The sequence below is a fragment of the Microtus oregoni genome, unplaced genomic scaffold (assembly GCF_018167655.1).
Source record: "Microtus oregoni isolate MIOR12 unplaced genomic scaffold, Mior012 000009F_ref0000495, whole genome shotgun sequence".
NCBI lineage: Eukaryota > Metazoa > Chordata > Mammalia > Rodentia > Cricetidae > Microtus > Microtus oregoni.
The window spans coordinates 18,587,651-18,602,636 of NW_024543068.1; the positions used below are offsets into that span (position 1 = coordinate 18,587,651).

Consider the following 14,986-nt stretch of genomic DNA (forward strand, 5'->3'; position numbering starts at 1 on the left):
AAAGTGAATAGTGGCTAAAGGGGATATAAAGTGGGGATTTAGATGCTGATGAAGTTATGGTTCTCTAATTGGGTATTGTTTGGAAATACAGTAAAGGTACTTTGTCCAATTTGCAAGTGGAGTTCTGTTTATCTAAGAGGGTTCCCTAGAGGACCTTCTATTCTTGATATGAAAACAGACATTTAATGTAATTCATATGCTACACAGTTTAGGGTTTCAGTAAATGCAGAGGCAGGCCAACCATAAATATTGGTAGACTATTTTAACTTTCCTGCACTCAATACTGACGAGGGATTATTCCTGTTCTCTCCCTATTCCCCAATAGCACATCTAAGGTACCACTGATAAATTTCTGTTTTTATGGATTTACCTGTTTTTGGATATTGTATATAAATGAACCTTTTGATTGGCGTAAGTTTTTCAAGCTCCTCTTTGTTGTAGCATATACTCACACTTTAGCCTTTTTATCAAATAATATCTCAGTGTACAGACAGATAAAGTATACTTTATGATGATTTAAAGTATATAAAATAAAATACATAAAGTATATAAAGTATTTTATGATGATTGCTGGAAGCAATTGTTAAGTTTTTTAAAAAACTTTTTGGCTCTTATTTATTATTATATACTTGCATGAATATTCATGTCCAAGTTGTTCTGTGAATATAAGTTTCCAATTCTCTTGGAGATATATATATATATACAATAGAAATTGCTGTGTTGTACAGTAATCAAGTCTATCATTTAATAGAGGTAAGTTAAATATTCAACATGCAGCAATACATGACAGTAATGAGCTATATATGTTTGTAAAAGTACCTTCTATATGCTACTGAGCTAAAGTCAACTGTAACCATATAATGATAACAGCAATGTCAAAAATAATAAAAATTCTGCAACTGAAGCATGTTGTATATTTTACACTTATTTAGATAAAATCACTCAATTTCTGTTTTTACTTGAACACACTACATTCAGTGAAGTTGCTAATACCAAAAAGTAGATAGAAGTCAAGGAACAATAAACAATAAATATTTAAACTTTACTTACTACGGTTTCTTTAGCAGGAGGTGGCTTGATTTGTTGACTAGGGATCAGAACAAATGTCAAAGTACCATGCATGTCAGACTGTAACAGAAAGGTTGAATTACTTTAGAAATTTCTATGAAAATCATCCCACGATCTTATGATTAAATTCCCTAAAAAGGATGATCCTAGTTCAATTTTGTGAAAATATGGATATCGATATTTTCTAGGTTTTACAATAGATATCAATAGGTAGTAGACATACTACTGTAATAACTGATGCTAAATAATTAAGAATATAAATGTTGTTTGTCTCTGGAGTACTGGTTGATGTTTGTAATTCCAGCACTTAGGAGGACATGGGACAGAATCACCAAAAAGGTCAGTCTAGGCTATATAATGAGTTTTACTTCAGCCTAGATTAAGAGTGAGGCCTTATCTTCAAAAAGGAAAAAGAAAAGTCATAATTTGTACATCTATATAATATGATCAAAAGCCATCCTCAAAAGACAATTATGCTGAGTGTGGTGGCAAATGCCTTTAATCCAGTACTTAGGATATACGGGTAGGTGCATCTCTCTGAGTTTGAGGCCTGCCTAGTCTACATAGTAAGTTCCAGGACAGCCAGAATTTCATATGAAACCAAGGAAAGAGAGAGGATGACTCATCAATTAAGAGCACTCATTGATCTTGCAGAGAATTTGGGTTTGATCCCCAGCATCCGTAGGGAGGCTCACAACCATCTGTAACTCCAGCTCTAGGGGATCTCATGGCCTTTTCAGATTTTTTTTCAGATACCAGGCATGTATCACATGGAATATATACATACATGCAAACAAAACACTTATACATAAGCAAATCTTAAAAACTCTTTTTATAAGGGTGATTAGAAGTGAGTACCTGATTATGCTAGCATTGCCCAACAGAATTTGCTCAACAGAAATGTGCTGCGGCTATCTCTCAAGATGACAGCCATTAACTACACAATAAATCTTGTTCAACTGTAGCTAGTGAGAATAAGAAACTGAATTTTAATTCACCAGGCATTCACTGGATGTCTAGACACACATAAAATAAAAATAAATCTTTAAAAAATAAAAGGAAAAAAAAATAAAGCTATTATATAATAAGGATCAAAGTAAATAAAAACAAACAAAACAAAAACCAAACATAAAATAAGGAAAATTGACAAATACTGTAAAGTTAGGCCAGACTATCTTATACTCATACTCACCAGTTATTGAAAAAGTGGTCTGAAATAATCCCTTCTAGTTTAATAACAAAGTAGGTTTTTAAATGAATCAATTATTATTCTACAGCTTGAACGTACCAATAAATCAAAAACCTCATTGACATCCTTCCCCCGAATCTCAATGCCATTGATCTCCAGAACCTCGTCTCCTTCGTGTAAGAGCCCACTCTTCTCTGCGGCACCGCCTTTCACGATCCGGCTGATGATGACAGAATCCATTTCATTACGAACCGTGGCACCCTAAAAACACCCAACATCTAATTTAAACATAAAAATGTAATTTTTGTTAAGCATTTCATTTTTAAATCCTATTTTTTAATCTAATAAGACCAGTCTTTATCTGAGAATAAATTCACTCGCATGGCTACAGTTAACAATTACACATGAAAGCAAAGCATTCCCCCAAAACACTGTTTCAGAAATACTTTTCTCATTAAAATTCTGAAATCACACAGATTTCTGATGCATATAATAACAGAAAAATGTACTCAGTGTTTAAAGACATGAAAATCAAATCATAATTCTTTTCTTCTGGATCCTATTTCAAGAGCTAGAAAACATCTCGGCATAACTAATAAACACAGGGACTAATTATAAATAATTTCTTAAAATACAACTAAGGGGTAAATAGCAATGTGGTTAATTATAAAAATCAAGTTAGGAGGTGGTGGTGCACGCCTTAAATCCCAGCACTTGGGAGGCAGAGGCAAGCAGATCTCTGAGTTTGAGGCCAGTCTGGTCTACAAAAGCTAGTTCCAGGACAGCTAGGACTGTTACACACAGAAACCCTGTCTTGAGAAACCAAAAAAAAAAAAAAGCGGACAGGATCCAAAGCTACAGAGAAACCCTGTCTTGAAAAAAAAAAACAAAACAAAACAAAACAAAAAGAGAAAGTTAATTACAGCAGCAGTCAGTTCACATTAAAATGTAGTAAATACTAATATTTATTATACAAATCAGAAGAACAGTGAAAAAATATACTCAAAATCTAGAAATGTAAGAAACAAGATAAAACTTATTTTCTGGGGCTCAGTGGTTAACAGCACTTGCTGTTCCTTCAAAGGACCCGGGCTTTGTTCCCAGCAACCACACAGGGCGGCTCACCAACCCCTTTAACTGCAGTTCCAAGGGCTACAACTTCTTTTCCTGGCACATTCATGTGTCCCACATACGTGCACTAAAGCATATACACACAGTGAATGAACAAATCTTTTACAAAACACCTAATTTTCTGAAGAATTTACATTATTATTGTCATAACTTTCCGTTTTAATCTCCTGGAAGAAACTAGTTATATAAACTGCTTATACATTCTTTTTTTTAAAAAATTTTTACTACCCTATTTGTGTGTGTATGTGTACATAGGTGTGCAATGCAAAAGTCCTCAATCACTTTCATATTTGGAAACAAGGTCACTAAACCTGAAGCTGACTGATTTGGCTAGGCTGGTGGCTTGCCAGGCTCCAGGAGTCTGCTTGTCGCTGAGAGAGCTGGGATCACAGACATATGCCACCATGCTGGCTCTTCACAGAGGTGCTGGGGTGCAACCTTCAAATGTTTATGCTTGTGGACCAAGCATGCTCCAATGAAGCCACCTACCTAGCTCCCAAAGATCATATTTTCCAGTTGTCATTGTAAAGAGTAAGTCATTGCTCTTTGATCCTCAATAAGTATTTCATAAGCTTTATTTTCACTAAATTGTGAGTAGACAGGCAATAAAATTAATTTTTCAACCAAATAAGGGTTATGAGCAAGAGCATATTTGAACTCCAACAAATTAACCCACAAAGAGAAAACTCTCCAGGAACATAACAGGATCTTCAACTGTGTACCACATGAGATCTTTGTATAGAAGAAAATCTCAGATCAGACGTGGGAACACTTACCAATGGAATATCACGAGCCTTTTCTATACGAACTATTTTTACAGTTTCTCCTCCATACTGGCCGATACTTTCATACACTCTCTCATCTGTAATGGGTTCTAGCTGCATTTCCTGCTCAGCAACCTTATCATGGGCCAGTAAAAGTGCCTGTTTCAAAGAAACCCACAGTATTTTAAGTAAGAACATGACCATAGTAAGACTTAGTTTCTTCATGCACATAGTATTATGACCAAGTCCTTAAAGGCTTAAAATGCCAGATAATCATACAAGGATTTTTTTGTCCAGTTTTAAAATAATCTATTTAAAAACATGATTAGGATAGTTTTACATATAAAAACGTATAACCCAACAATTACTTTTCAGAAAGAACTACAAACACAAATGCTAGAAATATATACAATGTTTTGTGCTTTCTCTACCTGAATATGTGGAGCATTTAACAAAGCAGTTAATTCTTGTCCTTCCTTCTGATGGACAGGCTTTAAAACAGTTTGTACCTAAGAAATTTAAAAAAATTATTTTTTTTTGGTTCATAGAAATTAACATATAAACATAGCGTCTATGTAATGTAGTACTTTTATTTTTAAGTGAGAATCAAAATTTAAAAAACACTTATAGTGAAGAAAACACTAAAGGAATATATGAATAAAAAACCGTCTCCCACAGACTTTTCAGTTTTGTTATGAGTAAAAATTACACTTTTTTGAAAGCATACTCCAAATGTGGTATTTACATCTGCAAATGAACCATTTCCATTTCAAACGTTTCTCCCAACACAGCATAAAATACATGAATGATTTTAAGACAGAAGATATGCTCTACCAGTTAGTTATCATGCTACTTTAGAGGTTTTTAAAAATTACATTAAAAATCAGAGATGTTGCCGGGCAGTGGTGGCGCACGCCTTTAATCTCAGCACTAGGTAGGCAGAGGTAGGTGGATCTCTGTGAGTTCAAAGCCAGCCTGGTCTACAAGAGCTAGTTCCAGGACAGCTATCCAGAGAAACCCTGTAAAACAAACACAACACAACAAAACAAAACAAACAAACAAACAAACAAAAATCTGAGATGTCAATTTAAAGTTCTACACTTACAAGAAAAACTGACAATGTGTTCTTGAGAAAACTCCCACAGTTATGGTAAGTTTTTCGGGCCTCTGTGTCTGTCTTTATAGGCAGGCTGACCTCTTGAAAGGCTGACTAAATGACCTCAATCTGTGTCTGCATTGTGATCTTTCCTAATACTGCTGCATGGCTTAAGTGACCATAGGTAGTGTCAACTTTCCCATCCTTTTCAAAGAATCAGCTACACTCTTCCTATTAGGAAATTTAATTATTCTTTCCTATTTCCTTGGCTTCTAGTTACTTGAACTAAAAATGAAGTCCACTTATTTGCCATTTTCAATTTCTTACCAATGAATATTGAGGCAGGTATGTTTCTCTGAATACTACTGTCTCCCAAAGATTACACTGTGTGCTCTTACTGTTCAGGCCTCATTTCTGCCTGTGTACCTCCGAACCCCATAGTCTCTCCAAAATGGTACACTGTAACAATGTAGACTACAAAACCAAAATTATCACTATTTGTGAAATTTAAAGAGTAAGCAAGGATTAAAACAGGAATTCTATGTCACTTATGGCTATTTTATTAGCAATTCTCCAATTAAACCTATCAGATGACAAGATGAGGACCAATTTTTACCACAACAAGCATACCAAGGCAGTGAGGAGAGCTGGAAGGGTGGCTCTACAGTTAAGAGTGCTTGTGTTCTTGTAAAGGATTGGAGTGTGATGCCCAGCACCCATAGCAGGCAGCTCACAACCACCTGTAACTCCAGACCAAGGGGATCTGATGTTTTCCTCTGGTCCCTGCAAGCACCCATACTACATACATGTACACACACACACACACACACACACACACACACAAACCCTAAAATACTGTGATCGTGCTGGGTGTAGTGGTGTATGCTTTAATCCCCTCACTCCGCAGGCAGGAGGATTCCTGTGAGTGCCGGGTAGACCAGGGCTACCAGTGCAATGCTGCCTAACAAAGTACTGAAACTACTCTGTCCCCTAGTTTTGGTACCTAGAAACTACAAGACAACGCTTTTCTTTTGAAACTTCATGAAAACGACACTATTAATTAAAAATTTATAATCCTTGACCAAAACACCTTTCAACTGCTGGAGAAAGCAACTCTGAGAGGGAAGGACAGTTTTGAATTAAAAAAAAATATATCAAGACTTTATAAAAGCTACCAATCAATCCAATAATAATATTCTACAGACAACACTTTTTTCCTGCTTCTACTCTTTATTTATCTGTTTGTTTGTTTGTTTTTCGAGACAGGGTTTCTCTGTAGCTTCGGAGCCTGTCCTGGAACTTGCTCTTGTAGACCAGGCTGGTCTCGAACTCACAGAGATTCACCTGTCTCTGCCTCCCGAGTGCATCACCACCACCTGGCCTGTTTCTACTTTTAAGTCAGTTTCTAAGCATCTCTGAAATCTTTCTTTAAAAAACAAAACAAAAAAAACATAAGTCGGGCAGTGGTGCCACATGCCTTTATTTGTAGCACTCAGGAGGCAGAGGCAAGCAGATGTCTTGAGTTTGAGGCCAGCCTGGTCTACAGCGTGAGTTCCAGGAGAGCTAGGGCTACATAGAGAAACCCTGTCTTGAAAAACTAAAACAAAACAAAACAAGAAAACTAGAACTCTGATAAACACTACCTTCTCTACCAGCAAGCTCCCAAACCTAGCATCAACACACATCATTAGCTGAAGAAACTGAAGGACTGTTCTTACATGTTACTGTCCCCTTCCCAAAGCATATAATCAGAATATATTAAAAAGACACCACTACATCTCACATTTGAGGATCAGTAACCGGAAAGCTGGTAAGCTGGTTCAGTGGGTAAAGGCACTTGCCATCAACCTGACAACACCTGACAACCCAAGTTCAAGTCTCAGAATGCACATGGAGGAAGGAGAACTGACTCCTCAAAGTTTTGCTCTGATCTCTACATTCACACACAGCATGTACATGCACACACACAATAAACAAATAAATGTTAAAAAAATTTAAATTACCATGTGTGAACTGTTGGGCTTGATAAAGCACAGAAGAGATGAACCTCAAGATTACACTGAGCAGAGGAAATCAGACACTGTCATGGTTTGATGTGAAATGACCTCCACCCCCCCGCTCATATTTTTGCACATCTTTTCCCCATCTGGTGGTGCTGCTTTGTGAGGTTACAGAGGGTAAGGACCACGGAGTTTATGTGTGCATGCGTTATGGGTTCTAACTCTGTCTCCAGCATCTAAGTCTGTTTCTGACCACCAAGACAATGTAGCCAGCTGTCCTACAGTCCACTGCCAATGAGCTACCCCAATGCCTCACCTTTCCAACCAGGATGAGCTATGACCTCACGAATCCTGTGAGCCCAAACAAATCCTCCCCATTTAAGTTGTTTCATACCAGGTACTTAGCCACACTGACAAGAAAAATAACAAAAGAGCAAATATTGTCTATTTATCTGACATGTTCATAAATGGCAAATTAGTAAAGCAGGAAGCTGATTAGCTTATAACAAAAGGGGCAAAAGAGTAGAAGAGGTAGTTACTGTCCAGGGCCTTGAGCAAGCTTTGCGGATGGTGGATGTTTTAGTGACTTGTGGGTGGGTAGGTGGAAGATTTCATAGGTGCACACATAGATATTTACACTGAGCCAACCACGAAACAGCAATTTTTAACAATTATATCTCAATAAAACTGGACATACACACGCATGAAGGAAATCTCTATGTATATAGTTATTCTTTAGTATGACACAGAATTAGTTACAGGAACTCTTGTTCCTTACATAAGTCCAAAGTCACTTGAGTTTCTTCTACAAAAAGGCAGAGTATCTGCATGTAACTAGCAGGCTTTCCCATCCATATACTTTTTTTCCCCTACTAATGATACCTAATAGAATAGTTGTGTAGTATTGTTTGTGTTCAGTACAGACTTAAATTCTTTCAGAAAACTAGGCTGACTCTGAGATGTGCAGACCAGTGACACAGAGGGGCAACCTTTTGTTTGTTTCTGTATAGTCCTTGGGACTGAATCCTGGGCCTCACACATGCTAGGCAAGCACTCTAGCCCTGAGCTCTATAATCAGACCTGGAAGCTATCTCTATACTTACTTTTACCAACATGAAATCATCCTGTTCAAACTGTTTGTAAGAGTATTAAATATCTATCTATCTATCTATCTATCTATCTATCTATCTATCTATCTATCTATCTATCTATCTGGTTTTTCAAGACAGGGTTTCTCTGTAGCTTTGTTGTCTGTTCTGGAACTAGCTCTTGTAGACCAGGCTGGTCTCGAACTCACAGAGATCCCCCTGCCTCTGCCTCCCGAGTGCTGAGATTAAAGGCGTGCGCCACCACCGTCTGGCTTAAATAACTATTTTGATCTGATTTTCAATTATAAATGACCACTGTCATCCTCACTGCCTCTTTCCTAGTCACTTACAGGATGGAGTAGAAGATCCTTAGCATTAAGCATCACCTGATTCTTGCCTCTTTTCCAGCCCTGATCTTACTCATGCCTAGGGTCCACCATTAAACCATTGGTTCCCATATATGCCATACTGTCTCCCTACAATCCTGTGCTCATGCTACCACAACAGAAGTTTCTGTCTCTCTCTTTCTCTCTCTCTCTCTCTCTCTCTCTCTCTCTCTCACACACACGTACACACACACACACACACACACACACAGTATTTCAAAATAAAGAAAAAGAAAAATTAATTCTGTTTCCTGATATGTTGGCTTACATTTTACTCATAGATGTTTTTAGATAAGCAAAAGTTTATTCCATGAAATTCAAGTTATCAATCTTTTTTTTTGAAAAAGTGTAAATTGGGGCTGGAAAGATAGCTCACTGGTTAAGAGTACTGCCTGCTCTTCCACAGGTCCTGAGTTCAATTCTCAGCAACCACATGGTGGCTCACAACCATCTATACTGGGATCTGATGCCCTCTTCTGGCATAAAGGAATACATACAGATATAGTACTCACATACATAAAAAAATTAATCTTGCTAGGCGGGGGTGGCACACATCTTTAATCCCAGCACTCAGAAGGCAGAGGCAGGTGGATCTCTATGAGTTTGAGGCCAGCCTCAAATAGAGTGAGTTCCAGGACAGGTTCCAAAAAACTACAGAGAGAGATGTGAAAACAAAAAACTACAGAGAAACCTTGTTTTGTTTTGCTTTTTGAGACAGGGTTTCTCTGTGTAACCTTGGCAGTTCTGGAACTCACTCTGTAGACCAGGCTGGTCTAGATATCCACTTGCCTCTGCCTTTGAGTGCTGGATTTAAAGCTATGAGATACCATACCTGCCTCAATATGTTTTTTAAAAAACTTTCAGCAAAACCATTTAAGTTACCTTAAACAAACAAAAAAATTAAGTAAATGGAATAGAAATGGTATTTCTAATTAAAAAAATTTTTATTTCCTGCAATGCTGTGGACTGAACCTAGGGCCTCATATATGGTAGACAGGGTTAGAACACCAAGCTATACCTGGTGCTCAACAATTCCCTCAATGAAAAGAATATCATACAACTAATTTCAACAGTAAAAGATGAGTTCACAGAATAGGAGTCCAACAGCTCTTTGAAACTCTGATAGATGGCCAGTTCTTCCTTTCTATAAACAGGTCCATATGGCACTCTGCCCTGGGCAACAGTAGATCTTCCTATTACACTGCATGTAAAGTTTTGTCATCTTAGGCATTTCAACCAGGAAAACACCTCCCTTAGGGAAACTATGCTCATATATAAAGTATCTCCTAACTTAACGTATAGTCTGTAGCCTATACGTTAGAAATAGTACTCATTCCCATCCCCTTTTCTATATTTTGTGGACTCAATTAAATACATTTATTTGATGTTTTCAGAATTATTTTTTGTAAGATTAAAACAACCTGAAATTCTATAATAATGACAAACTGTATAATGTTCTGAAATCAGAGCTTATTTGTAATGTTTAAAACCTCCAATGTGAAAGATGCTTGGGGACATATTAAACACCGACCATCAACTAGCATCTGAACCTAGACTTTAAAAGCAACATATTAAAAAAAGAAACTTTTATAGAGCAGTAGAACTGGATAATATGGGCTGGAGAGATGGTCAGCAATTAGGGCATGGGTTCCTCTTCCAGAGGACCTGGGTTCAACTGCCAGCATCCACACGACAGCTATCAACTTCCTGTAACTCCTATCTGTAACTCTAGTCCCCGGGGATCAGACACACTCTTCTGGCCTCTATAGGCAGTGCAATCATAGGGTACACAGACATACATGCAGGTGAAACATGCACACATAAAATAATAAAAATTGATGATCTGCAACATACTATTTTCATAAGAAAAAATCCCCAAATTGTCAATAAAGTTATATTTATAATTCCTGATTATTAAAGATTATTATTTTATCTGAGTTTATAATATATAATGGTTAAAGAAAACCATACTAAGTGTATTAAAATTGAAATATGTTACTCTCTATACTTATTTTATATATAAATTAATTCTTCAAGATCAGTATTAACTAGGTTATAAATACTTTCTGAAAATAATGCATGCAGCAGTTTTTTCTCATTTCCCATTACAATTCTTAGCAGGTGACCATTATCAATTACCTCAGACAATAATGACTTCAGCCTTGTCAGTCTGCTTTGACTAATAAATAGCCGGTGGATGCCAACAAGACATTCAGACACGTACCTCTTGTACAAGGTCTTGTACATTGGAGATAAGAGGAAATGGGGGACTGGCCTTGCTCATGTGCACTGTGACAGCATTGTGTATCTTGAACGCATTCTGAAAATCTCTGTTTTGTACGAGCTGTAAAAGCAGTGAGATATCCTCCTGGCTCTGGGAATCAACCAAAGTGTGCTGGATATGTTTAAGCGAGGAAAACAAGTCTTCAATTTCTGGTAGGAAAAGGAAAGTTGTCCCCAAGTTAGTTGTTTTAGCTTAAATTCAATACATTTTAAGATAAATTTTTTAAACCAGTAAAATTTTGTCTTTAGGGTAAAACTAGTTTGCATAGTTTTAAGTGTCAATCATTGTTATTTTACTAATACTACATAACTGTTAAAGCTATAAAATAATAACTTACATTTACTCAAAAAAGCATTTTAATCAGAAAAAAATGCATTCTTACTATAAAAATAAATGAGGGAATACAGAATTAAAATTAAAAATATCAACAATTCAACCATCTAGAAAATGGTTAGCATCTTTTTTCATTTAACAGTAAGTGTAACTGCTTTCCCAAATCACTATTTTTAGAAGAATATTACAAGTAATAGGTAGGTCCATCATATTTTACATAGTTCAAGCACAACTTAGAATAATCATTAAATTTCAACATCTAGGATGCTTCCATTTTAACTATTATAAGCACTAATAACTATTAAAATAGTTATTGCTACATATAAATTTGCCTGGGAGTCTGTCAAGATGATTTTTAGAAACAGGTACTAAAAAGTTGACTTAGTAGTTAAGAGTACTATTCACTATTATTTGCAAAACAGATTTAGTAGGAAGAATGAAGTGTATTCATATTACAAACACCTTAGGGCTTCCACTGCTAATCAAATGCCACCTGCAGGGGAAAGGGCTTATTTCATGTTACACTTCCACGAAACAATCTGTACCTGAGGGAGGGCAGGGCAGGAATGTAAGAAGGGCAGGAACCTGAAGGGAGGAATTGAGGCAGACGCCATGGAGGAACACTGCTTACTGGATTGCTTCCTATGCCTTGCTCAGCCTGCTTTCCTACACACTCCAGGTCCTTCAGCACACATAGATCACCACTTAAGAAGATGCCCCACAGACCTGCTTACAGGCCAGTCTTATGGGGGGCACTTTCTCAACTCAGGTTCCCTCTTCTCAGATAACTAGCTTGTACCAAGTTGACAAAACAAACAAGCTAGCCATCACAAGCAACTCCTTTTGTTGTCTACAAAACTAATAAATGTGTGTGTGTGTTTCTTTTTAAATGTGTAAACTTCTGGTCTCTGTGTGTTTTCCATGCCTACTGGTATGCATACACAGCACACATTTTATACCTTTTGGTACGCATACACAGCACACTCATGTTCCAGCTGATGATTAGACCCAAATGCTTAAGAACTATTAGTAGTTTTCCCCCTGTTCCCCACATGGTTGTGTGTTCGTGTGCGTGGGCGCCCACGCACACACGTGGGGAGAGTATTAAAATGACAATGTTTTAAAAGCCTTTAAAAAGTCTTGACTCTCAAAATTATTCACAATTTTTGGCATATGTTCCATTCTTATTTCTCTAAAACAACGAGTCTTTTGTGATTTTTGATGAAGACTAAACTTGCAAATGAGTATGGCAAAGACACAATATAGTGGGCACTGTTATGTACAGTCACATGGGGAAATGCCTGAACTCTTGTTAGTTCTAAAGCTACCAACGCTCATTCATCTTGTATGCCACCATTTAATAGCAGTTAAATTTTTAAAATTTACATTAATTTTGTATTTGTGTGTGTGATGCATGTGTGTGGAGGTCAGAGGACAACTTGCAGGCATCAATTCTTGCCTTGCTTTAGGTGGGCCGAACTCAGGCTGTCAGCCTTGGTGGGAAGTCCCTGTACCCTCCCAGGTAAATTGGAAACAGGTTTTAAAAGTACTTCAGCTGATTCTTGAAGTTCTTATCTTTCCCTCCCAAATCAAAACAGCCCCAGTGGCCCTTGTTTTTGTCTTGTGTATGAGTGAGCACACACACAAACCCCTCATTAACTACACAGCACAATGGAAAGTTACATGGCTATCAACATTTTAAAATGAATCAAAACTGGGAAAAACTATACTGACCTAGGAGCTTATTCCAGAGCTATATAAGACTTGTGAGCCAGAGTTTAGGCACACACAATTGTTATATTTACAAGAGTAGATCAGAATACGGATTTTATGAATCTACCAAATTCTAAGAGGTGACCATATTAAAAAAGAACTTTATCTTTAGTGCAATACAGGAAAACATTTAAGTAACTTAAGAAAAAGTATGAAATCTACAGAGCAGTTAAGGCAACTGTCCACAATCTTTTGGGACTACAGATACTTCCCAAAGTGCAGGGAGTCTTATTAAAACTGTTAATAACTGTTAAAAGAGGCTCAGGGTGTTTGTCTGAGAAATGAACAAGTGAGGAGCCTCAGGCTTCACTGCGGACTTAAACTAATAAGCAACCTCAGTCAAGAAGGGAACTGTGGGGTCTCTGCAATTCCAGGGACAATGAAAAAAAATTTTTTTTTTGATTATCGAGACAGGGTTTCTCCGTAACTTTTTTTTGGTTCCTGTCCTGGAACTAGCTCTTGTAAACCAGGCTGGCCTCGAACTCACAGAGATCTGCCTGCCTCTGCCTCCCAAGTGCTGGGATTAAAGGCGTGCGCCACCACCGCCCGGCTATGAAATTATTATTATTTTTTATTTTTTTATATTTTTTGGTTTTTCGAGACAGGGTTTCTCCGTAGCTTTTGGTTCCTGTCCTGGAACTAGCTCTATAGACCAGGCTGGCCTGAAATTATTATTATTATTATTATTTTTTTTAATTTTATTTTTAATTTAATTTTTTTTTAAATTTATTTAAGATTTCTGTCTCTTCCCCGCCACCGCCTCCCATTTCCATCCCCCTCCCCCAATTAAGTCCCCCCCCCTCCTCAGCCCGAAAAGCAATCAGGGTTCCCTGTCCTGTGGGAAGTCCAAGGAACCCCCACCTCCATCCAGGTCTAGTAAGTTGAGCATCCAAACTGCCTAGGCTCCCACAAAGCCAGTGCGTGCAGTAGGATCAGAAACCCATTGCCATTGTTCTTGAGTTCTCAGTAGTCCTCATTGTCCGCTATGTTCAGAGAGTCCGGTTTAAGACTAAAAAGTTGTTGGGAAATCTCTCCTGTACACTAAAGCTACTTAAGAATGACATACTAATAATATATTTTTAAAAATTAGCTATATTTTCACCTATTTGCTATAATTACTGGCATTCCTACATACTATGTAGCTTTGCCAGTTTTTTTGGGGGGGGGGGCAAATCCAATCACATAGGGACACTGTTAAATTTTGTAACTGAAATACTAATTATTAGAATAAACCCCTAGGGTAAGCTTACTGAAGTAAAAATACTTAAGACTTAGATACACATCGCATCCCAGATCTGTACCAACTCATATTGCTATAAGCAATGACTGTGAGTGCCTGTGGAACAATGGTCTTGTACCCTGTAAAGATTTGTCGCTTGTATTGGTTTAATAAAATGCTGATTGGCCAGTAGCCAGGCAGGAAGTATAGGTGGGGTGACCAGAAAAGGAGATTCTGGGGAAGAGAAAAGGCTCAGTCTGCAGTCGGCACCCACACGAAGAGGAATCAGGATGAGAATGCTTCACTGATATAAAGTACCAAGCCATGGGGCTAACACAGACAAAAATTATGGGTTAATTTAAGATGTAAAAGTTAGTTATTAAGACACCTGAGCTAATAGGTCATCCAGTTTATAATTAACGTAGACCTATGTGTGTTTCTTTGGAACTGCACGGCTGCAGGACCAGACCGGACAGAAACCTCTGTCAACAAGTGCCTGCTTTGAAACATACTAAATGAAGGATTACTGATCTTCTATTCTTTAGTGAACATATTAAGACATGATCATTTGCATTTCTTTTTTCAGTTAATTTCACTGATTATATTGATATTCCTGCAGTCTTAAGTGTAACATACTGAATATAATTTCATTGTT

General features: G+C 37.3%; 1 protein-coding gene across 8 annotated transcripts in view; it reads right to left on the reverse strand.

Annotated features, from left to right (window-relative positions):
• Pals1 (protein associated with LIN7 1, MAGUK family member) overlaps positions 1 to 14,986 on the reverse strand; it is an 86,376-nt gene that overhangs the window by 16,544 nt on the left and 54,846 nt on the right. For all 8 annotated transcript variants that reach the window (XM_041658228.1, XM_041658230.1, XM_041658231.1 and 5 more), the window contains 5 exons: positions 10,947 to 11,155; positions 4,584 to 4,661; positions 4,165 to 4,311; positions 2,357 to 2,518; positions 1,051 to 1,128 (listed from right to left, as the gene is read on the reverse strand). In XM_041658228.1, the coding sequence (XP_041514162.1) occupies positions 1,051 to 1,128; positions 2,357 to 2,518; positions 4,165 to 4,311; positions 4,584 to 4,661; positions 10,947 to 11,155 (674 nt within the window). The remainder of the gene's footprint in view (positions 1 to 1,050; positions 1,129 to 2,356; positions 2,519 to 4,164; positions 4,312 to 4,583; positions 4,662 to 10,946; positions 11,156 to 14,986) is intronic.